At 42.1% G+C, this 22,118-nt stretch overlaps 2 protein-coding genes across 5 annotated transcripts in view; one reads left to right on the top strand and one right to left on the bottom strand.

Annotated features, from left to right (window-relative positions):
• Positions 1–17,724, bottom strand: part of MAPKAP1 (MAPK associated protein 1) — a 135,332-nt gene extending 117,608 nt beyond the window's left edge. For both annotated transcript variants that reach the window (XM_090022890.1, XM_090022891.1), the window contains exons 1-2: positions 17,569–17,724; positions 3,158–3,485 (exon numbers count right to left, since the gene is read on the bottom strand). In XM_090022890.1, coding sequence (XP_089879016.1) covers positions 3,158–3,416 — 259 coding nt within the window. In that variant the 5' untranslated portion in view covers positions 3,417–3,485; positions 17,569–17,724. The remainder of the gene's footprint in view (positions 1–3,157; positions 3,486–17,568) is intronic.
• A 3,855-nt stretch (positions 17,725–21,579) lies between these two features.
• PBX3 (PBX homeobox 3) overlaps positions 21,580–22,118 on the top strand; it is a 127,091-nt gene continuing 126,552 nt past the window's right edge. For 2 of the 3 annotated variants that reach the window (XM_090021269.1, XM_090021268.1), the window contains exon 1: positions 21,580–21,746. The gene's annotated coding sequence lies outside the window, so the exon portion shown is untranslated. The remainder of the gene's footprint in view (positions 21,747–22,118) is intronic. The other variant, XM_090021270.1, reaches the window with a different exon arrangement.

The following is a 22,118-nucleotide window of genomic DNA, read 5'->3' as shown; positions in this document are numbered from 1 at the left end:
GGAGTCTTCTCCAGAGTCTTGGCTACAGGTCCTTCCGGAGTCTTATCTTTCGCAAGTTCTTCCAGAGCCTTGTCTTTTTTAAAGAAAGTGTCCAAGGAAGTTTGGACAGCTGTTCTCCACGGAGATGGGTGACACGGCGAACTTGTTCACTGGTGTGCTGTGGCGTCAGATCAAGCATTGTAAAGTCGAAACTGACGTCAGAAAGTTGAAACAGGGTGTCAATTTATAAACACTAAGTTGAGGACTGCCTGTATACCCACATGGGTAAAACCCTTAGGAATCTTCTGCACTAGGTATTCTTTAAATAGGTAACGGCCATTTTGACTTTACTCTTTATAGACAAGAATCATAGAAAAGTAGGGTTGGAAAGGACCTCAGGAGGCCATCTTGTCCAACAGCTCTTCTTCAAGGGGGCTGGTGCTCTTTAACAGGATTTTAAGAAGATCTATTCAAACTAGCAGACAACTCTTCACCACTGGACCAAAATCATAAGTGACATCAGGTAAGTCGGCACCACCTCTCACTGGAAATGAAGTCAAGCTTCCCTCAAGGAAGCTGTGGGCCCTGTTAGCAGAATTTTTGAGAGTTCTGGAACAAGCTACATGAGAGAAGTCTGAGCAGTTAATAGTTACTTGTACCTCAGGGCATGAATGGGATGACCCCCCGCTCTTTTTTTTTTTTTTACCTACCAAAGCTAACTGAGCAAGTTATACAAAAGTCTCATTCTTTTTTGACATCCACTAAAGTCCTTGAATATAAGATTTACTGTCACTAAATACTTCAGACAAGCTAATTATTGGGTATGCATATTTTGTAAAAAGTATTTTATTAGTTCTAAAATTGTAGCCATTTAATAGGATTATTCCTTGTTCTTGTATTATGGAAAAAGATTAAATAGGACTGAACTTACCTTCCCTACTGCTCTGATTGTTTCCCATCATGAGCTATGAATGCCTTGATAATTTTATTAACCGCACGGTGGTACCAGTGTACATGAGAGGAGAAGACAGGGGGACATTCAAGAGAATATTATGAAAAGAAAGGAAAAACTGGCAGTAACCTGGCTCATTGGAGAGACTGTGCTAACCACTATATTAAACCTGCCACTAACTGGGAAGTTAAATTATTATTTCGAACAAGAATTTAATGTAGTTTCTTTTCTTAAACTACCCACTCGGTGAACTTATCTGTCAGTACCACTCTTTGGAGCAATTCCACAAATCAGAAAACTTTCCTTCTACATTTTTTTGCATCATAACCACAGCTACACCGAAATAGCTCTCAAAGAAAGTACTGATACTTTCAACTTCTTACCACACGTTTTAGTCAAAATGTAAAACTATATTTAAACACCCCATGCCAAATTTAGCAAGAAACCTAAATTATGCTTAATCATTGCTATTAATTATTTTTCATAACCCTGGACAATACTTTACTTTTAGTAAGAGTATCTTGAGATACTTAATACTGTACACACCACTAGATAGGTAGAATACAGTTAGATTTATTTCTGAGCTCTAGGTGGTGTTGTAATACCTACAAAAAAAATTTAAAACCGTATGCTCTTAACCAGGAAAGAAATCCTCCTCTTCCAGTCTTTCCGTATACATTCAACTCTGCTCCCTTATGCAAAAGGATGGAGGAGTGATACTTCCTCTTCCTCAACAGAAACTGAGGTGTTCATATATGTTTAAAGGGCAAATATCTTTAATTTGTTGTGTTTTGAGAGCTGGAATCCTATTTAATTTTCCTCCAGGTGGAGGATACAGCAAGATATTAAGATGACAATATAACTGATATTATACAACTAATGCTGATAATATACCCAATATTTTGTGGATCTATTAGACCCTAGCAGCCCCAGGAAAGAAATAGATACACTTCAATAGTCCAACAAAAATTAGACTGCTGAACTAAGATTTAACTTAAATCCTAAGAGCCCCGTAACATACAGTTCCTGTTGTGCCTTGGTTCTATATGCTTGGCACTACAAAAATCAGCTGTTGGCTAAAGCTCCAGAAGAGGCCATACAGAGACTGACCTACTTCGACACACATTATCAGCATTCACTGGGTGTATCCTGAACATCCCATTGAGAAATAAGCTACTCTGGGTTGGTTTTTCTCTGGCCACAGGCTAACGGTGTGCACACAGGCAGCTGCTGCACACCCTCCTTTTCCTCACAGTTGTCCTCATTGTTGGCAATCCCTTGATTCAAGGATGCTCTCTACCGCCTAACCTGAGTGCATGCCCCTGCCCCAAGAAGACTAACACTAGCATGCAACATTACAGACATTTAGCCAAGAGAAGGAAAATGACGGCTTACTTCAGCAGGTAATTTTTAGACACCTGACTTGTTCTATACACTCAGGGGTAGCATGACTCAAGATTAATTAGAAGCAACAACCAGGCCACCAGCTCCCTCGCTTCACTTAAGCGAACAATTGAAAGATTTCCGCATGAAATGTAGTAAATATGGAACAAACACGCATTACACTAATTTCTTTGCTTCTTTCTGATTCCCCCCTCACTCTGCCCCAACAGGATGTACAAATCCTCTCCCGTTCTATCCCCAAATTGTTCCATTCTTCTGCGATTTCTTGCCCTCTTACTCCTTTCTTTCTCCACTTGGTTTTTTCATTGTTTTTAATCCTTGCTACTAGAAAGATTGGGTTTGATACCCCACTAAGAAGATGCTTCGTAAAAAGTACTTGTGTACCCAATTAATGTGACCCATAAGGCCTGATCCTGGAATTTTGGTGTTTGTTGGTTTCCTTAGGGAATGTTTTAAAACTAATTCTTTGAGGAAAATGGAGCACTTAAAATTTCTTTGTATGCTCTATTTGGTACAAGCAAAAAAAAAACCCAATTAAAATTAAATTGCTGCATACTTAAGAAATTGAACTGTTATGCTTTTTTAATGGAAATTATCTACTTATACAGCCATAAGTTACAAAAGGAAAGGGCCAACAGATTTTTAGACACAGTTGATCTTACTGGAGCAGGGAGATGGACTTGCAGTCTCCCCCATGGCTATCTTCTATTATTACTTTATGTGATTCTATGAAATGGCTAGCAATCCTACCAACAGTCCATGTGAACAAGGTTAAACTTTTAATTTAAGCTCTAGCAGTTTTTTTTTTTAAATATCATTTACCTGTGTTTGATCGTCTTCTAATCCCAAAGTCCCAGCTTGAGGTAATATCGACTGATTGGGAATATACATAACCCTGAGTCTCCCCATTGCTTCCCTGCATTTCTGAACCACTGTCCCCATTTGTTGAAGAGGGATTGAATTTCTCTAGGTCGACATCATGATCTATCAGGACCATTTCACACATCCCTGTGTCGTCACTTGTCACATGTGACTGCCGAATATGAGCCAGTATAATGGTTGGGTTGTCCAGGAAGGCCATGCTGTCCGCAACTCCACCACCTTACTATGCTATCTTCTTTTCTCCATGTTGCTCCATGAACACACCTACCTGGAAACACAATGAACACAGCATTTTCAGAAAAAGGGAGTGACCAGAACTTACTCAAAGTTTTTTTTTCACATTCAGAGTGGAAACTTAGTAAACTTGGTTTTATGCACCAAATTATTTCAATGTGATGATGATTTCATAAGACCAGTTGCATGTTACCTTCTTAGAGTGCCAGTTGTTCTGCGGGACAATTAAAGACTTGATTTCCAAAACAATAGCCTAGGATAAATTAGTGAAGCAAACACACCCCATAGCCAATAACTAACACAAAACAAGGGTACAGATGCATGCTACCACTCTGTTCAGGATGGTTTCCCTTTTGTGGACTCAGCATCTCCCCTCTCCCTCAGCCCTGGTTTTAACAGTGTTAGCCTGCATCCTCCCCTTAGCCCCTGTAATAGCTAGAACCATCAGCCACCAGGTATTTATTTTCCTTCACCGCTGCCATGAGAAGAATGCTCCAATATCATCTCTGTCCCTCCCACTCGGTTATCCTTATGCCCTCCCCTACATACCACCGCTTGAATGCCTGGCTTTAGCTCCCTTTTCCCTGACACCACCTTTGATCTCAGTCATTCGCTTATCTGAAGCTTGCCCTCCCTCTTAACCCTTCTCCTTGAGTTCTCAGCTCCCTCTAGTCTTTCAACTCAGCTTTTCATCTTCTGCTCTATGACTTACTCTTGAAAAGCAAGCATAGAAGTTGTACTAAACCAGCGATACACTGAGCTCCATCTCTTCACCTAATAGAGACTATTCTGTAACTGGAAATTCTCCCCAGCTCCTTGTGCTATTGAATTAGATCTAAAAGTGAAGACAGTTTTAAAGACAATTTTTAGGAAAAATTTAAAAAGAAGAGAGGTTTGCAGCTCAGGACAGTACTCAATTCATACCTGCTGCTCCATGAATGAATATGGGACAATTAGTATTATACATTGTATACCAATGTGCCCAAGTCATTTGTACTTGACTAGAACCTTTCACTCAAAGGACTAAAATTGTTTTACAAACAAACCCTTAATGTTATAAAACTCCGAGAGATGTTATCACCATTTTACTGAGGCTCAGGGCGCTTTCCCTGAGGTCAGTGGCAGAATCAGAAGCAGGATCCAGAAGCCCAAACTTCCAATTCTTGTGCTTTATCAAATGGGTGAGTCCTACCCACCTCTAGAAAAAAAAATGTTTACCACAACTACAGCACTCAAGAGGTTAAATAAGCATTTAAGCACCAGTGTATTCTGCAAGAGCTCCTTCAAGAAAGAGAAAGTAATTCCAAGGGCAAAACTGAGAGAAAAAGGATTTTACCCCCCAACCAAGCACTTCCCCAGAGAAATTAGGTGAAACACTACAACTGGACCACTGTCTGGCAGTTTGTGACAGCGCAGAATACACGGTAGCATCAGACAAGCTTATCCTGGGAACAGCAAATCCACACACCATTTCACACTAAGTTTTGGAGACAGAAAATGTATTTTATAACTTAGAGGCCACTTACTAGGCAGCTTTGGCATTGGGGCATCATGAATATCTGTATTAAACTATTGAAAGTAAAGTAATGGTTACTTCAAGCCAATCACTAACGGTGAGAAAATCAAAGTTATGCAGGTATCTAAACCTGTAGGAAGTCTTGCTCTCACCGCACTTTGGGAATTCATCCACCAGTCCCTCCCCTCACATAAAACCATCCCAAGAGTCAGACAATCAAAATCCAACACAAGAGCTTACATTATCTTTACTCTTAAAAGCTCTTCTGTACTCTGCTGCATCTCTCATATCCTTTTTCTGTTTTGTAAAGTACTAAGCAAATTCAAAGCATTATATAAATATTAAATAATAATCCAAGGAGTATAAAGGATTGCAACAAGAATAGGAGAGAAAAAAAAAAAGTCAACCTACATTTGAAAGAAGTACATCTCTTAAAGAATAATTCTCCTCCTACTACCAGTTTAACTAAATGATATCTAAACAGTTTTCACAACTTTTACTAAATTCAGTTATGGGGGTCCAGCCAGATTATTTCCATTATAAAGAATTAAATGCCTGCCTCAAAGGCATCTCCAGATGTGAGAGACCAAAAGGCACATATCCCCGTGCTGTAAATTGCCAGCTGAAGGCCTTCAGCAGTAAGAGTTTGGCTATTGAGGTTTGACCTCAGGAGTGCAGGAGACAACTAAGTGCAGTAGATGGATATTTTAAAAAGAAATGTGTTCCAGGCTGCATACTGAAAACATTCTTTAAATAGAACGATTTACACTTCACATGGTACTGGAAAAGGCACCACTCACCTGCAGGCAGCGAGAACTTGCTCAAATAAGCAACTGCCTTAGGCTTCTAAAAGGTCTGCAAACTCCCAATCAAAAATTACTGCTGCCCCATCAATGTGTCATATAAATGTTGGCATGTTAATTGTGTATTTATAAGATTGTTAATGGTTAGTTAATTTACCTCCCACACTATTATTGTACTTGAAATGATTTAATGTCTGCTGAGGGAGTTAACAACATGTAACAGCAGATGCGAGATTTTTACCTTTCTACTCTGTACCCCGACTTCAAGCTATTAACAGTCAGCAAGCTAAATTGCCCAGGCTTCCTTACAATTTTATGCATGCAATCACTTTTCCCATAAATATGAATAGACAAAGTCCCCAGAAATTATTCTCTCTTCTATTCAACTCCTGAATTTAACAAAACAAACTCTTTATTTCTTAGAAGTTATGTGACGGTAACTTAAAAGCTTATTCTTGGTAAAATATGAACTAACTGGAAATTCTTAAAAATTCCAATTCAGACAATAGACAAATTTAGACGTTAAGTCCTCATGTTCACCCCATATTTTAGCACTTGTAATCTGTATCATAATTATCATTTTCACTTTTGAGAGAGTCAAAAATAATGAACAACCATGGTTCTGAGTTGAAGGACAAAGGCAAGGACATTCAGAGTCAAAGTCCAACCTCCCAAACCCTTTCCAGAGCAGCTCTTAGACAGGGGCACTGCGACCAATACCAGCGGAACTACTCACATGGGTACAAGTGCCCTTCTTCAGCTGGTCCAATAAAAGATAATCACCAAAAACTCCTTTGCTACTTGAATATTTCCTGGATCATCATGACTACAATACTACTCCAATCCTACTACAAACTGCAGGACAGCTTTCTTAATCTACTTGGATGGCTATGCCAGCATATCTCAGTTCACATGTTTCTCAGAGCCAGGTGCAATTATTACAACTCCCGGTGTAGTAATTAACACAACAAAATTGTGGATGTTTTCACATCAGCAATTCTCACATGTTGTGGTTAGACAGACAGATGGATAGGGAAAACAAAAAATAAGAACCCACCTCCTGACTTCGGGGTCTCAATCCATTGCTTTTACCATACCAACCTTCCTCTTCTGATACATCAAAGCCACATCATATGGCTTCCAAACTGAACGAGGCAACCTGGCTGCAGACATTGGCCTCGTGTTGATACGGCACACAAGGAGTAAAGCAGGACACTGGAACAAGTCACTACACAACACCTCATTGTTCAGCTGCCCAAAATGTACACTGAAGGAGGCAAGAGTCTTAGAAAAAAAAGGAGTGTACGGTCAAAAAGTCCACATCTCAAGGCAAATACATAGAGAGATATCTGAAATTGAGGAAACAACTGAAATGTTGTCACTTCCTGACGTCTGGGTGCTCTTGGCAGCCAAGCACTCTTTTGATGTAGCTGTTGGGTGGGATTTTCTTTTTTATTTGTACAATGACATTCCACAACCATGCCATGATTTTACTAGCTGTCAATAGACGATCCATTGCTGCACTGTGTATGCAATCAGTGACAGGAAGTCTTGCTGCATTCCATATTTATCTACACTGTTCAGCCCAGAGCTCTCTGGAGTCTTGCCTCTATGTTAGGTGAAATAAAGCAGATTTCTGAAGGAATCCTACCTGTTAGACATTACATTCCCTCCAAATTCCACAATACTCCAACCTTTTCAGCCTCCCTCCCCTTGGTTATGCATGCATGTGTGCAAAGTCCTGAGCCACTGTGTACTCCATTCACTTCATATATGCACATACATAAATTACCAATGGAATTTTAGGAGATAAATAGAAAAGTATTTTAACATAATCCAGTGTGCACAACTTTTAAATGCTTACGACTCACCAAAATCAAATCCAGTTTTCACTGGTCTATCTCTATAAAATATGAAGTTTACAATACCACCTTCTCCTGATGTTCAAGTGCTGTTCAAAGGGCAAAGAAACAATTTTCTTTGGCAGAAAAACTTATTTTTTATATTGTCATACTTGAAGATGGGTCAGATGTTTGATGCTCAGGAAAAATTTACTCTCAGTCCTCTCAAGATCCAAATTTCAGTCAGAGTAATAAAAATCTGAAAAAGCTGTAAGCAACCAAAAACTGACCTTGTATAATAGAAATATTTAGGAAAACTTAACTGTATTTGTCACTAATCTCATTGCCTTGAAGCAGTGGCTTGTACTCTTAAGAATTCAAGAGCAACTGAATTGCTCTGAAATATTATGCAATACAGCAAAATAATACTTTTGTAATACAAAGCTTCACCAGAAGCCAATGGCACAGAGTGAAACACACAGGAAACTACTGGTGGACCGTGCTGCAGAACTATTTATTTTATACACAGCATCAACGTACAATTTATGATTGGGCTGAAGGGGATCCAAAAAGACAGCAAGAAAAATGATCAGGAGTTGGGAAAGCAAGTCACAGGAGGAAAGGCTGAAGGAACTGGGAATGCTTAATTTGGAGAAGGGAAGATTAAGGGGTGACATGGTAACAGCTTTCAAATATCTGGAAGGCTGCTGTAAGGAGGATGGCAAACAACTGTTGTCCCCAGCTGATGAGGACATGGTAAGAAGCAGTGGCTTTAATATGCAGGAAGGTTCAAGCTAAAGCTCAGCAAAAGCTTCCTGAGCATCAGAACAACTAGACACTGGAGGAAAAGCACTAAGAGAACTGTGAAGTCCCCTTCACTGGAGTCTTTTAAGGATGAGGTATCTGCCAGGAACAGTTCTGGTACAGTAAAACCTACCTCCAGGCAGAGGGCTGGTCTGGATGACCTTTAAGGTCACTACCAGCCCTATGATCCTATCATTAATTGTCCTACGAAAAATACCGTTGCAATGCAAGACATCCCTTTCACTGGAACATGGTAAAAGAATAATTAGGCAACGATTCCTACTAAACAAAATTACACCATAATTAAATCTACTTTTGCCATTACCTTAACATTAAATGCTAATGAGTCTAATGTCATATTTACATTAAAATTAAAGCTTATTCATATGAACACAAAGAGATAATGTGATCATTCAGAATAATTGTCACAAGTTGCTATTTCCACACTGAAATATTGCATCTTATATACGGTTATGGGAGAAAGAGAACGGCTATTGATTGAAGGGTATAAAGATAAAGCAGTTACAGAACGACAATGCAAACACATCTTGAGAGGCTACAGGAAATATAGGCAAGTTTTCAATCTCTGCACCGAAACACCTGCAGATCCCATTTCAAAGCAGACAGAATAATAATTATCAGCACAGAGATAATCTGTATTCTCAATACTACATAAAGGTTATACAAAAAATACAGTGACATATTGATCTAAAGCTTGAGAGGTTGGACGGGAGAAGGGGAAACAAATCAATAAATCTGGAAAATGTTTACTATTTTTGGCAGAGTTTACTACAAGCCAAAATCTGTTCTGCAAACTGTTCTGAAAGAGCAAAGCAGAATTAAAAAACTTGGGATGGGAACAATACCTTCTGAGACCTGGCCCAGATTTATGTGATTGGAGGTTTTCAAGTTGTAAAGTGAAGTTTATATCCATAGTAAAGTAATATGCATAACAGTGAACAGATATGTTTGTATAAAACAAAATACTGGGTGTTTTTCCAAGACCATAACTTGACCCTCCTAAAATGCATCTGTTGCCAATTGCTATATTAGCCAGTTCATTTTTAAAAGGTAAAGGGATTAAAAGTTTCACTGTTTTATTAAAGCTGAGAAATTTAAAAACAAAAGGCACAAATACATATTTTACCACTCAGATGTAAAATACCAGTCTGTAAAGTGGGGATACCGATTACCATCTCTTTTGCAAAGCACTTTGAGACCAGCCAATGAAAAGTAGTTTATAATACTTGGCTCTTATACAGTATTTCACATAATAATGCAAATACTGACAGGTCCTTAATTAATGCAGTTTCAGCAGGCCCCCAAGTTAAGCTAACATACTGTCTCTGGGAAATAGGACAGATTTAGAATTTGTACTTTTTATTCCAACGTCAGACCAATATTCATTTCTGTGTAAAATGTATAGATTAATCTTTGTAGCAGAACTGCATATGACCTTAGATAACTTGAGCCTACCATTTTGTGAGGTAATACACACCACGGATTAAACGAGGGATGGGCTGACAACTATTTCAGCTGGCGGGCCACTTAGCGAGTTTTGGTGAGCTGTTGAGGGCTACATACACAAAAACTTTTAGAAGATATCATTTTAACAAAGTTTAGATAAAAAACAATTCATACACTAAAATTCAAACATTTGCTATAACATTTTAATTTTATTTAAAAAATAATTTTTGTCTGGATTTATATTTTTTGAGTAGTGTAGTACTGCAACTTCCCTTGCCTGGCTGGGCATGTGGTGGATGGGAGGAGGATGAGGAGCTGCTGGAGGCAAGAGGAGCTGAGCAGTACTCATCTGGAAAGCTGTGCGTGTTGGCCGGGACCAGAGCTGTTAGTGGGCATGCAGTGGGTGCCGGTGGGACTGGAGTGTGGGCTGCTCTGGGCAGGAGCAGGCAGGGCATGGCCCCATGTGGACATTGCAGGGGCAGCCACAAGGCAGATGTAAATCAACTGTCAGGTCAGTCTGGCCCATGGACCATATATTGCCCAACCCTGAATTAAACTAAAGGTGAGGTATAGAGAAGTAAACAGCAAACTCAAGCCGTTTGTTAGAATAGGGTATGCACATTGCTCAGTCTAGGTATGGTACTACTGTCAACCCTAAATACTAAAACACCATGACTCAAGCCCCCCAAAAGCAGAAACCTGACTTAAAATTGACTGGTTTGGGTACATATAGATGGCACCAGCTTAAGTGAAAGGATTCATAGTGGCTAGAACTGCTTCTAAGATTCACTGTATGGTTATTGTGTTAACTAAAGCCCGATCAAGCAAATCTCCATGTCCTGAATAACAAAAGGTCATGATTAGACTTTGATGGACACTATGCTTAAGAAATAGCCATATTGTCCTAATCTATTCAGAAGCCTTAGGAAAACCACAAATTTAAGCATAAGCAATACAGATTTGGTTTAGCAATTAATCTGAGTTCCCACAGTACTGAATTATTCCATTTTAATATAATGCTTTAATACTGCAGCTAACAAAACCTAAATATTCATGAAGGCATACAGTCACCCCTTTAAAATGATACTTACCATACAACATGGTAAGCTTCAATAAAATAACTAGAAATCTAGACAATTAATAATCTTATTTATTGCCTTCTGCCTGACTTCAGACTAACACAATGTTTGTCTCTACCAATGTTTGTAATTCCGTCTCTCCCTCTCTTTTTAAAGACGTTTTTCTCCAGGTATACCAGTAAAATGAACAGAGGAAAAAAAACTATGCTCACTTTCTATGTCCTACAAGCTGCAGGAACCATGGATCACTATTTTTTCAGACAAAAATGTAATTTTTAAGTTAACTCTGCCCCTCAAGCGAATAATAAATTACTTCCTATTAGATTTAAAATAAAAATAATCACACTTGGAACTTAAACCAAGTAGGAAGGTAACAATGCACTTCAATGTTTTACTGGATCAGATCAGCCAAAATGATTTCACAGGGAACTTCTGACTGGTACCAGTAGCTCTGGATGCCTACTTTTGCACTGGTTCAGGAACAGTTTTTCCTTTCAATATTTTTGTGTGTCTGATGAAAAGACCAAAATCAAATAATCCACATCCTCCAAATCCCCTCAAAACAATCTTGTGCTTACAAATTAAGGAGAAAAAGAAACACACTTAAAAAACATTCATCAAATGCTCAAGCACATTCAGGAATTAATGCCTATTTTAGAAAAGCTGCCGCATTCTTTGGTTCTTACATTTAGCAAAAATAAATACAATCACCACTTAAAGTAGTTTAAAGAGGTGTGTTTTCATAAGCAAAACTGGATTAATGAAGTTATGATACAGGCACAAAACTTACTTCTGGAAACTAACAAAAACATTCTTTTGCCCATTTCAGAGCCTAGCAATTTGCTTTATCTAAAATATTGTGTTTCTGATTTATGGACTGTTTGGAATTCTACTACGTTTTTGTCGTCACACTAATCAGGATGCAAATTATACCAACTGCAATATTTTATTTACTATGCGGTGGAGGGGGGAGAAAGGAGGGAATGGGAGTTCCCACACACACCTCCTCTCTTTCCTGATCTTGTCAAAGCTTCATTTGACTGCAAACAAGCTGTTCCTCAGCTAAACTGAGTTATCCCACATTAGGATTTTAAGTAAATAAGTAAGTATACAAAAATGCAGAAATTATAAATTAGGGCAGACAAATCTGTATCTCGACTCATGCCTGCAAAGAGCATTCTATCAATATAGTGAAATGCTAATCTCCTAATTAACAACCTAATTAGGTAATTATGGCTTTGCAGAGGGATGCCTAAATGAAATATGACAACATGGTCACCTCTTTATATGGCACCTGTGGGCCTTTTCAGCTGTCACTGCAAAGAGTGCAATATCAATTTGAACAGATGACAAAGTGTTGTCATTTTTCATTCTGATATTGTACTGAACGGTTTGGATAGAAGCAGTTTACAAAAGCAGCATATTGCCTGGCTTTTGCCTGATCTAAATATGTTCAAACACTCTGCTTAATTTTTAACGTCCATGATTATGCTGAATTTCTTATATTGGCTATTGTCCAAGTATTATGGAACATGCACTCTAAAAGCACAAAGTGATAATATCATGGTACACTGATGGTACAAGATAAGACTATCCTTCCTTAAATTAAAGTATACGTATGTTAGAATTTAATCAAAAACAGCAAAACAAAGGGTACATTTGTTCAAAATAGGATTAAAGACCACATTCATTTACAATATATACGCACACATTAGGACCCTGCCAGAAAAATATGCTCTAAAAGAATATGCCATTCCTATTACTGATGAACACTTTTCTGTAGATCCAGAGGAAGGACGGTTACGAGACACTAAAACCGTGAGTGCATGTAATAGGACTTTGGGTAAACAGGTATTTTTTGCTCTATCATTTTTACTCGAGTGAACTGAAGGGTTACTTTTAACAGTAGAAGGTACAATACATATTTGAATGGAGAGGTGATTTTTCTATATAACACCATCCTTAAAAAGCAATATTTTGTATTCTTCCAAAGGTAGAGTTATGTAAAATGCTTTAAATACATCAATTAAGTCTCAGTGCTCCTGAGATTAATGCATCATATAACTATTTGCAAAGGGGAAGCTGAGACACAAAGGGTGATGCAACTACAATCATGGAATCAATGATAGCGAGTCGATGCAAAGAAAATAATAGGAGCTCAGAGTCCCAATTTCCATGCTTCAACTAGAACACAAGGCTAAATAAAACCAGAATTACAAGTTTTATAAATAAATAAACATAAAAAGCAATGTGTTCATTTACATTATTTCTATAAATGGATTTATTTGCACTTTATTAGGGATTTTTAATTTTCTACCACATTTACAGCCTTAAGTTGCTAGTGGGTATTTTGCACATATTAGAGTATTATTATTTCCAGATAAGACTGTCATATATTACATGTTGGTCTGCTAATAAATTTTGTACTTCAAATGCTTGTCCGTGGTGAAAGAGACATGTCCCAGGCCCTCAGTAACACTCCAACTTGCTTGAGCACCACACACAAAGCTGACAAGCCCTGGCCCTTTACATTCAGATCACTCCCCACATTCTTTGAGAGGTCTGCAGCAACCTCCCCCATTTTTCAGAAGCCATGTGGAAGTAGACTGATTGGGCCCATAGCCTGGATGGTGCAATTCCACAATCGGTGGAAGATGCTCATTCCCTGTCGAGATTTCCTCAGAAAGGTAACACCACCTTTCTGCAAAGCCCACTTCCTGGCAGGAATTTTCCTTAGGGAACTGCCCCCAGCAGCGCTGGCCAGAGAACAAAAGGTCAAGAGGCCCACACCTAATGCAGACCCCGAGCAACCCAGGATCCTACAGCCAAGGGCAGGCTCCATAGTTGACTCTGTGAGGGACAGAAAGGGTTTTACATAGAAGTTTATTAAGTTGCTCAGTTTTATGCTTAAAATGTCTACCTGCACTGAAAAAATAAAGTCAAGGCCCTCCTCCCTCCTCTGAGAACACCACAACCTCAAACAGAATCAGGCAGAAGGCAGGGCCTTAGAGTAAATACCTTCAGCTGCTGACAGATGTGAAAAAAACCCAAAACAAACCAGAACTCTACAGAAAGAGGAACTGTGACCCGGCTTACCCAGTGTCTGTATAGACTGGGTGATGCAGCGGGGTTTTTGGGAAGTTTTAGCCAACTGAATCAGCTTTAGATAAAAGTGACAAAAAGCCCCACTGAAGCGTGTGATCTATACAGACCCTGGGTGAGATGGGTCCAACTAACATGATGCCTTTTCTGGGCATGTGCTGCACTCAGTGCAGGAGTGCGCCAAGTTTAAAGTAAAAAGCAATCAGGACTCGTGGTAGAGGTGATACCTTTTATCAGACCAACTAGATTTTTGCAAAAAAATAAGAAATTCCTGGGCAGAGGAGCATCCCATCCATCTACCCCGCCATGAAACACCACACCCAGAAAGAGATATGAACACATTCCACTCACCAACAAACAACTTAGAGACACACCCAGAAAGGGTTCGCTACACCCCTCCCTGCTTTGAGGGAGCAGAGAGTGGGGTGCAAGTTACATTCATTGCAAACTGGAGATACGCTGGCCAGGGCTGCCTTAGAGTCTAACAGCTTAGTCTGGAAGGTGCCCCCCTTCCCTGTCTGACTTCAGACTAACACAGCTAATTACCTTTCTCTACACAGACTCTCAGCCTCAGTCCTGTGGAATGGGGAGCCCTATTCAGCCTTTAAACAACCAGGATACTATGATTGTACTGACAAGGAACAATGGTAATAAGCTGATGGAAAACAGGTTTAGGTTAGAGATCAGAAGGCAATATATTACAGTTAGGGTGGCCAGAATCTGGAACCAACTTCCTAGGGAAGTGGTCCTCGCCTCTACCTTGGGCAAATTCAAAAAGAGGTTAGATGATCACCTGTCTGGGGTCTTGTGAACCCAGCATTCATTCCTGCCTGGGGCAGGGGGTCAGGCTAAATGATCTGATCAGGTCCCTCCTGACCCCAGCTACTATGCTACAGGCTGGGCAGGGGGCACACTACTGCTCTCGGTAAACAAGCCAGTCTTGTATCTGTGACCACTGCCTTCCCCTCGGCTCAACTTCCACAAGTGACAAGAGTCGACAAGTCTACCATGCTTACATCTCTATCAGTTTGCTTGCTTAAGAGAATTCAGAGACACCTGTTAATACAGAATTTGACATTTAGATAATTTTTCTTTAAGAATACTAAATTCCACAGGTTTATTTTTATTTATTTCTTTTTGCTACTGAGAAGAACTTTTAATAAAAGCAAAAAATTAGCTCTGGATATCCCAAATATTTATGCACATGCCTAATTTTAAGCCAACAAGTAGGTTCACTGAAGTACAGTAAGATGATTAAGGCACTTAAGTGTCAGGAGAGCGAGCGAGAGAAAGAGTATGTGTGCGATAGTTTACCTACTGAAATTTTCTTACAATTTAGGCAGAACACCCTACCAGCAAAAAACACTTAAAAAACAGCTTTTATAATTTAGCTAATTTTTTTTAATCCAAAATTTCAGACAGCACAAAATTTCAAAGTAGTTTCTTAAAGAAATCAAATATTCAAAATATAGCTTGAATCAGTTAAAGTGCTCTGCCCTCAGAAAAGCAAAGTAATCAGACTTTCCTATAAAAAATACCCCTAAATATTTAAGTTACAAATACCATCCCTTTCATATACTTTTACTGCAAATATGCACATCAGTCCTTAAGGATCTGACTTCAGGATTACACATCGCTCCTTAAAGATCAGCTTCAGGACTACCAGTTGACGTATATAACTATAGGAATGGGTCCGTTTCACTGCTATTGAAATTGAAGAGATACAGTAGTGAAAATGGGTAGCTCTGGTCATTTCTAAGCCTTCCACTAGGTGCTCAAATAAGGCCTGCAGAGCTCCAGATATTTGGTGGCTGGCAGCATTAACAGGCGTTCTCCTGCAGCCAAATTTCTAGACCCATAGTGAGCCCCGGGGACTATATAACACAGCTTCAAGCCTGCACACAGATCTGGGTGTGCCGCACTGGACCGACCCTGCATGGGATCTGGCCCGCAACCTGAGGGCCCTGCACAGCTGATCTGGCCCATGGGGCCACAATGCTGAAAACTGCTTCCCTTTTGTTTTAGAGCAGTCATGAAGAATAGAAACAGTTACAAAGTAGCAGTTACAGGCAGCATGAAATAAACCAGAGTACAGTTTAGTTGCAAGATAGACAGTGGGAGTGAAGCAGCTTCTGTGCTGAATGGATACACAAAGATTGATGTTTGTTACTATGTAGGCAAAAGGGGACAAACTGGGACTGGCATCCTATCAGACAGTCATCTCATGTTCATGTAAGCCAGGTGCCCTTGTTTTCATCTGTATCAATGGTAAAAGTATATTCGTAGCTGCAGACTGACATTTTGAGCTCTGCGAATCCATCCACGAATAACACTTACTGTACTTCTCCATGCAGCCGTTTTGCACCACATGTAATTAAAGTTAAACGCAATATGAAATCCAGTGTAAAAGGTAGGACGATTACCCCAATTTAATCCTGGTGTTTTTGTTCTCAATATTGATTTTCCCCCCCCTTTAAAAATAAACATTTCCTGACAATTCACACACTGGCATGAATCAAATTTCTTACGCTGTTTCTCCTGCCACCCAAAGTTAAGCTTTGAATGACAGTTTGGGATTTATTTTCTTTATTTGTATCTTCCATAGCATTTCTTAGGAAATGGGAGCATATTCCAAAGAAAGCACTTGAGAAATTGACATGTTGCCTGGCTGCTGCTCTACAGCAAATGAAGTTAAACCGAATACATTTTGGACAAGAAAGACTGTGATCACGCTTTTCTCTCCTCGTAACAGGCTCCGGCTCCCTGTGGCCAACCTGTTTCCATCTGAGGTGGAGATTTAGCACTTGGGACGTGAAGCCAAGCACAGATGCAGCTATGGTTGAGCAAGCTCAAATCTGTTCATCTTAATCCTCTTTACCTTTGACTTTTCAAAGCTGCTCAGCAGTTCGGGCCCTACATTTCTGAACTCAGTGCATGTTTTAGTTTAAAAAAACGGGGGGGGGGGGGGGGAGGGAAACATTTATCTTAAAACCTGCACTGCAGCAACGCTTTCCAGACGTGCTTCCCACGATGCTCCAGTGAGAGGAGCAGAGCGATGGGGCAGCCGCGCAAAGCAAACAGCAGCGTGCCCGCTGCACAAGGAAGAGCTATTAGAGAAACAAACACGCTGCTTTTTGTGTTTCTTATTTTCCAAAATCTGCCCAGCTGACGCAGGCAGGGGAAGCCGAGCTCCGTCCTGCTCGGCGTGTGCGGATGAAAGGCTCACGCCACTGGGAAGGCATAACGTGGTGCTGCACACCCAACGACGGGAGGTCATGGCGCCGGCGCGGGCAGGCCCGCACATGCTGGCTGGGTCGCAAAGTACCCTGCGCCACGCCCGAACGACATCCCCTCTGCCCAGGCTGTGCGTTGGACCCAGCCCCTGCTGCTAGCTCCGTGCGCGGGCTCCACCGCGGCCCCACCGAGGAGCTCTGGGCATGAGGCCCGCAGCGGCACAGACGTGGGGCAGGAAAAGATCCCCCCCGGGCTCCGCGGGGGCACTTACGGGCGCCACCTGCCTCGTCCTGCCAGGCCAGGCCGGGCCGGCCGCTTCCGGGCCTGCGGGAGACGCCGCCAACACCGGACTGCAGGAACGGTGACCGCTGACCCGGAAGCGCACCCCCTCCCGGAAGTGACGCCACGCCCGCTCAGCGCGCAGGCGCCGACGGCAGGCCGAAGACAGGGCCGCTGGCTCAGCTCTGCGCAGGCGCAATGATGCGCCCGTCGAGGTAGCGGCCTGGTCGGGGTGGGCAGGTCGCTTCTTTCGCTGTGGGGCCGCCTCCATGGCTTGGGAAAAGCCATCGAGGCCGCAGCTCGGGGTCGGGGGTCTCTAGCCGGCGGATGTAGAGCCACTTCTCACTTACCGTGGGAGTTACCATCTTGAAAAACACGACAACGTGAATCCAGTTCCGTCAGTCGTAGCCCAAACAACGTTATAATTGGATGTTGCGTGACTCTAAATGAGCATGCTCACTAATAGAGCACCACATCGTGACGAGATGCCGTGAAGCGAAGAATACCTGCAGATGCAGTGGCGAATGAAGCACAAGGCTGACGTTGGCTCCTGATTCCCGCTTCCTTAGGAATTGATGTCAGCCTCGTCAGCAAGAGCAAAGCTCTGCGCTGAATATTGGACACCCTGTCCTGTCCCATCACAGCTAAGCCGAAGTACTGGGAAAGGAGCCTGGCGCTGCGGGCTGGCACAGACCCATCCTGGCGAGACGGGCTGTCGTGTTCTACCTACATTTCTACCGCCTTTTATCCCCACATGCAGTAAGATCTTTTTAGCGCAGCTCCAAGGGTCCCAAAGACCTGAGCTGCCACCACAGCTGCTGAAATGCTGTACACCAACCTTAGTCTAAAAGAAACAGAGCTGGAAAATAAATCATTTCTTTTTCCAGGAGGCTTGATTCTTACACATTTGCGTCTAACAACCAGCCACAGAACACCATGTATCCACTGATTTTGGGTACACAGTAATCTCCAAAATGTGGACACTGTTTCTGTTTATGGATGATTTTAGAATAAGAGTCCCAGCAAGGACACTTTGAATCTTTCAAAAAAAAAAAATCAGATTCAAAGTATGTGTTGTCAAGCTCAGTGTCCAAGAATGTGTAATTAATTGTGTCTCCCTTAATATATACTGTGTTGCAATGGCGAGAACGGTTATCATAAATAAAAGGAGACGTGGATAAATTTATAATTAAAAATGCATTAGAAATTACAAGCATAATTTATTTACTAATGTGTACTGGAATAAATTTTCTGTGTAATATTTTAAAATGTGGCATTAATAAATAATCGTAAGCATAAAGTGGTGTTTTGCATCTACATGTATTTTAATAAATATTAGAATTAGACATGCTACAAAATTCTAATAAAATTATTCAAATAAGAAAACCAAACTTAAAAAGTATCACAAATGGCGTCTATTGGAATGAGACAAGCAAAGGTAACCATACTACAAGCTGTACTATATATCATTTTTTTTCTTCCTTAAATATTCTTAAAGTGTGAAAGTTTTCTTTAAAATAGTTGCAAAGGAAATTTGTGTGTGTGTGTCTAAAATAAATATTATTTTATAAGAGAGACAGCACTAAAACGTTCCTGCAATTAACAGTGCTGCAATGCTGGGTCTGGGCTCCAGTTCCTACCTACTACAGTCTTCCTGTGTGACCTCTATCAATATCCATTTTTTATTTACTTGTTTTACAATACCCAGCAAGCTTATGCTCTCTCCCTAGCTGATGAGTAAAGCAAATTCCACCTTAAGTCCTCTTTTACACTGTTTCTAACTCTGACAAAGCTTTATCAAACCTTGCAGAAAAATTCTCATTAGCATTCTCAACAAACAGTAATTTTCAGGTCCAATTATTTTTTTTTCAAGCCCAAGTTCTTGAATTATAGGTCATTAAATGATTTGGATCTAATGGTCATTCTGGTATATTGCTGTCCTTCCAAACTTTCCACATTATTAGATGTCACTGAAAATACATGCCTCAGCCCTTTTAGAATAAAATGGGATGAATTTAAACAAAGATAATTTTTCAATAAATTATGCATCATTTGCATTGTAAAGCTGAGGTGTGTTTTGTCATGAACTAAGACCCCAGTGCTCTATGCACTATGTTATCAGAAACCAAGGGATGGTCAATGCCCCCAGCAGCTTAAAAGTCTTCCTATTGAAAACAAAAGATAAACGGAGTTTAGGGAAACAATGGGACAATGCTGGCCAGCCTGGTAGAAAGTAGCATCAGAGCATCAGCAGCCTAGCCATTGCCAAGGATGCCACAGCAAAAGTTTTAAGATTTGAAGGAAAATAATGCAGTAACTTTGCAAATACCTACAGGGAGCTGTTTCCACGGGTTAGGGGCAGCACAGGAGCAAGCAGGCAGCTGTTTGAAAATGTAATGAGTGGATAGTAGTGGCATAATTGGCTAATTGAAGGCCGTAATCAACATCTTGATAGAGCACAAAAGATGACAGATAAGGAAGAGAGAGGCTGTGGAGGGTATGGAAAGTGAAGACACTACTGCTTATCTTTCATGTGATAAGCCATTGGAGGGGAGCAGAGAGGGATGTCAGGGTCAAAGGAAAATAATCGTTACAAAAACATTCTGGATGAACATCAGTGGGATGAGATTGCATTCAAGTTTCGGCAATCAAGGGGAAGTCATGAGGACATTGGTGGGGGCATTAGTTGTGGGGAAGGACAGGAGAGGCCTAGAGATGTCTTACGGGAATCATCCAGAAGATTTCAGTGCACACGGACATGAAGATCGAGAGATGACACTCGGGCTACGGGCCTGGGCAACAGGCGAAATGACAGTCATCTCAGCTGTGCTAGAAAAGGGTGGCGAGGGGAGGTTGGGAGGAAGATGAAGCCCTCTCTTTCAGTCTTTCGGCCAGACACCTACAAAACACAGGAGGAGCTGTTAGCTTGGACATGTTCCCTCCCATCTAAAACCATCCCGTGACAAAGCACCCCCAAAGCATTCAATATCATGCTGATGATCTGCAAGGTCCCTTCCAGCCCCTAACATCTGTGAATCTACGTTATATTGATGGCAGTCCCCACGCTCCCCAAGCCAGGGGGGCCTGGTTTGTGCGCTGGTCACAAGTGACCCAGGCCTGCTGTCTGCAAGGCCGCCATCAAATGGGTCATTCCCCTTGTGCAGAAAAGGGGCTCCCAGAAACCCCCTATTTTGTTCTGTCCAGAGGGTCCAAACCAGCCTGGTTTTGTAGTCATGATCCCAAGAGGCAGTTTTCAGGAGTGCAGTGGCAGCTTCAGAGCTGCACAGGCCTCACCGGCAGTGACAGATTTAAGCTTAAGCCGCTTCAACTACAGCTTGGGGCCTCCTCACACGAGGGGCTTCCAAATAAGAAAAAAAAACTGGACATTTTCATTCTAATACGACAAAAATATACATAGATACGGCTCCCCAGTTATTATTCGTGTCATTGGTGATGTGTAGGTGATGCAGGCAGGTGCACAAACACCCCCTGCAAAAAGGCGCTGCCACCCCCCGCGCTACAGTGTCTGCAGGTGGTCCCGTGATCATCGCTGGCACCACCACACTCCCGTTGCTGACAGCCGTGCCCCCCAGCCTCCAGCGCTCTTGACTCCCCTCATGATTCCAGGTGGGACACTGCCAAAAAATAATTGCAGAAAAAGATCTTTTTTTTCTGTTTGGCCACCTCTCAGTGGGTGTGAGGACACCACGAGGTGTCGACTCCCGCCTCCCAGATCACCACGTGAGGATGCCGTGGGCACCCACGAGTAGCTCCAAGCCGGGGTGGGGGGGTCCCATCCGGTGCCTAGCGGAAGCCGGGCCGCCGGCGCGTTGCCATGGAGAAGGAGGAGGCGGGGCCGGCGCCGCCACGTGACCATTCGAACTCACCAATCCGAAGTTCGGCGGGGCGGGCCGAGGGGCGGGGCGCGGCCCCGCGCGCTCCCACTGGCCCGCGCGCCGCCCTCCCATTGGCCGGGCGGGGGGGGTGCTCCGCCGGCGCGCGGGCCCCGGCCGGCCGGGCTGGCGGCGGGTGACCCCGGCGGCGCCCCGTCCCGCAGCCCCCATTGGAGGGGCGTGTCCGGGGGCGGGGCGTGCGCGGGGTCAGGGGCGGGGCCTACGCGGCGCGGAGCTGGCGCGGCGCTCGCCTTCTCACAGGGTGACACGTCTGCGGGTGAGTGAGTGGCGTTGGCAGCCTGTCAATCCCTCACCGGAGCGGCCATCAAACAACATAAAACACACACAGTCACCGGCCGCCGCCTCATAAATTCCCGCTGCCGGATATTTTTGCACAGTGCTTTGCCGAGAGTCGTGTCATTAATTTTTTTTTCTTACCCCCCCTCCTCCTCTCCCTTCTCTCCTCTCGACCTCCCCTTTTATTATTATTATTATTATTATTATTATTATTTTTCTTCCTCACAACTTCAAACTTTTGAGGTGTTTTTCCTCATTTTTCCGGGGTTTTTGTTGTTGTTGTTGTTGTCGAGCCCATCAGCACACACCACTCCCGGTCGGTCGGGCGGGGGGGCAACTCATTCCTTTAATA

The sequence above is a fragment of the Crocodylus siamensis genome, chromosome 11, assembly GCF_052110815.1.
Source record: "Crocodylus siamensis isolate JL-2025a chromosome 11, ASM5211081v1, whole genome shotgun sequence".
Lineage (NCBI taxonomy): Eukaryota > Metazoa > Chordata > Crocodylia > Crocodylidae > Crocodylus > Crocodylus siamensis.
Note: the sequence above shows the minus strand (reverse complement) of the source record. Positions and strands in the feature narration are given on the sequence as shown.